Source organism: Cryptomeria japonica, chromosome 2 (genome assembly GCF_030272615.1).
Source record: "Cryptomeria japonica chromosome 2, Sugi_1.0, whole genome shotgun sequence".
In the NCBI taxonomy this organism is placed as follows: domain Eukaryota; kingdom Viridiplantae; phylum Streptophyta; class Pinopsida; order Cupressales; family Cupressaceae; genus Cryptomeria; species Cryptomeria japonica.
Window position 1 is genome coordinate 449,308,916 of NC_081406.1, and position 3,312 is coordinate 449,312,227.

The 3,312-nt window shown below is 39.3% G+C and overlaps 1 protein-coding gene across 1 annotated transcript; it reads right to left on the reverse strand.

Annotated features, from left to right (window-relative positions):
* Positions 1-1,388: 1,388 nt before the first annotated feature.
* On the reverse strand, positions 1,389-2,543 carry LOC131031606 (uncharacterized). Its single transcript, XM_057962763.2, has 2 exons — positions 1,935-2,543; positions 1,389-1,832 (listed from the first exon to the last, which is right to left on the reverse strand). The coding sequence occupies exons 1-2, from the start codon at positions 2,541-2,543 to the stop codon at positions 1,389-1,391; spliced, it is 1,053 nt and encodes a 350-aa protein (XP_057818746.2).
* Positions 2,544-3,312: the final 769 nt, after the last annotated feature.

Sequence of the window (3,312 nt, forward strand, 5' to 3'; positions counted from 1 at the left end):
CACATCTGAATATCTCCCACGCCTCTTCTCCAAATATCTTCAGTCTCTCCCGCTCTTCCCTCCACACTTCTCTGCAGGCCATTTCTTGTACCTCCTCACTGCTCACAGAATCCTCCTCTCTAGCATCACTGTCCACTATGTCCTCTTCTTCCTACATGTCATCTCCTTCACTCTCTTCATCATCCTCAGAGTCCGAGCGAAGGTAGTTCTTGAACTGAAAATAAATTTTCAGAATACTAACTCTGACATCTTCCTACAAACCCAGAATGGCTTTAGCGACGATGTCTGCAATAAAGGGTTTTAAGAAGCCCATTAATAACTCGACCACACGCTCCTTCATTTCTATGATATCAACCAGTGGAAGGAGCATGGCTTCCATCACCAGAGCATCACACCAGTGTCTGTCCAAATTTAAAGTAATGCCCACTAACCCCCTAATTGAGTCATAAACATACTCTTCAGTGCTAAACAAATTTCTCAACTATGTGATCAATGAATTTTCACAGTTTACACAGCTAATCCTTCTAAAGTAGGCCATGACGAGCTATATTCTTGTTACACTCCCCAAAGAATTCTAAAAAATTCCTGCTAGGCCAAAGCCCTTCCCATTCACCTTAAGTAGATGAAAACTGAGATGTCAATCAAAGCATAGTCTGATTCCCGCTATAATCTTTCCCTCTGTGACCATATCTTTTTCGGAATGTATCTTTTCTAGACTTGCGGATCTACTTAGAATCCATGTGACCCAACCATCTATTGCTTCCTAAAACCTCAAGTTTGAGTTTCGTCCATTTACGGTACTCATGCTCTTGAAACCAATCTATCTGCACTTGTCTCTGCATCTAATCACTGTCAACCAGCTTCCGTAGAAAGATATTCTCAGATGTGACAAAACTCAAGTACTATGTGCTATCATGGTATAATTGAAACCATTATGCTCATCCTCGGTGCACCCTGCTAATCTCATAAAATCTCATTCATCTGATTCCAGTTCTTGGAATTCCTGCTTTATCTGCTTCAAGGACCGAGAGCAATCCTTCCGGTAGCTCCTCCTTCTTAATCATTTGTTTTGGACCGTCGCAATCGATTCCTCTGTTTGCCAGCCAGTCCATCGCCAAGTTGCCCTCTCAGAATATGTGTTTAAGGGTGAAATTGTTGAGGCTGTCACATAATTTTTGGATTTTGGGATGATACTCCTCTAGTTTCTAGTTTTCAAATCTCTGTTTGGAGATCCCATTCAGAATGATTTGCGAGTCTCCCTCTACTTCTACATTCTGGAAGCCTCGGGCTACACACCATTCCATCCCAACTAATAGCCCTACCAATTCTACCATATTATTTGTATTGATTCCTAAAGGACCGTAATTAGCCCCAACAAAGTTGCCAAATTACTCCCTTATAATGGCACCATATCCTGATTTTCTAGGGTTACCACGGCTAGCTCCGTCGAAGTTAACCTTTATATTTCCTGTCATTGGAGGAGACCATACTATGCTGTCTTTGTTTTGCCTCTTGTCCATTAGCTTATAACCACTAATCTTCATTAAGTTCCAGAGTCTTTCCATCTCTTTGTCCCATGAAGAATAAGAACTATACTTTTTGCCAACTACTTTCACATTGATGACTTCTTCTATGGCTCCTTTTAATTTAGGAATTAGTGTATCATAAGACAGAGCCTCCTCATTGAAAACTCTTCGATTTCTCTCCTTCCAAATATGCCAAACAAGTAAAGCTAGACTCACCACCCACATAATGCTGCCTTTTGATTTTTTAATACTGGAAGGCCATGCCAATAAAAAACTTTTTAATGATTGATTTCTCACCGATTCAAGCTGCAAATTGCCCAATAGCCAATCCCAAACTTTTTTAGAGTACGAACACTAGTACAAGAGATGGTCCATAGTCTCTTCGTTTTCCTTGCATAAAATGCATACACTCGGACCTGCAATTCCAATTGTTTTCAACTTGTCCCTTGTTAGTATGCGACCATGCAAAGCAGTCCAAAGGAATGCCCCTGCCTTGGGTAGAACCATTTTGTGCCAACACAACACCAAGGGTGACTCCACATTCTGTTTTATGCTCCTAAGGATCTCATATCCCAGATTAACCTTATATTTTCCTGATTTAGATGCACTCCATAATAATTGATCCTTTTCTTTTTGATAGATGATTTTTTTCTTCTTGTTTAGAATATCCTTTAGTTCCACATTCTTTTCCATCTTCCATTCTCCTACCGATTTCCATTCAATCCACTTTGACTCCCTCCGCCCTTCCATAATATAATTAGCCACATACGACCCAACCACTGCTTCTACTTCATTAACCCAAACTATGTCATCTATTTCTTCAACTAGAGGTATATCACCATTCCATGAATCTCTCCAAAATTTGGCCTTTCCACCATTACCAATTTTCCATGTTAGATTCTCTGTTATTATACTTCTTCTTTCCCAAATATATTTCCAAATTGTAGAACCCTTAATCAAGTTAGCCACTATAAAAATCCTTTCTGCATCGTTTGAATCCAAATACTTAGCAGCCATAATCTTACACTAGGATTTATGAGGTTGACCATACATTTTCCATGCTAATTTAGCCCCTAGAGCCAAATTATGCAAGTCCATTTTTCTTAGACCCGCTCCTCCCTCCATTTTTAATAAACAGGCTGTATCCTAATTAATGAGAGAAATTTTCTTCTTCTCCTATGCTCCTTCCCACAAATTTTTTTTAAACAGACTGTCTAACTCTTTAGCTGCTTTAGATGATAACCGAAAACATGACATTTGATAAATAGGGATCACTGAAAGAACATATTTGATCATTTGGATTCTCCCTGCCTGTGTTAACCACTTGTTCTTCCAAGAGGAGGCCTTTACTTGACATTTGTTGATCACTTCCTCCCACAATCTGTTTTGATGTCTGCCCGGGTCTAACTGAACCCCTAAATACTTCAGAGGAAATTTTCCCTGCGGATAACCCATTATTTCCCCAATTTTACATTGCATCCTCTCATTAGTGTTAAAGAAATATATCATTGATTTATCCTTATTCATGCTCTGTCCCGATCCTTTTTCGTAATCATTCAGTAGATCTTGATTACCTTAGCTTCCTTCTCTGTGGCTTCCCTAAAAAGAATTATATCATCAGCAAATTGAGAGTGTGAAATTGGATCAAAACTGTTGTGAATGTGTGCACCTTTCCACAATCTCCTTTTTACAAGTTTCTTAATATTTCTCCCCAGAATCTCGGCCATTAATACAAACAAAAAAGGAGACAAGGGATCACCTTGTCTAAGACCATTAGTAGCATGAA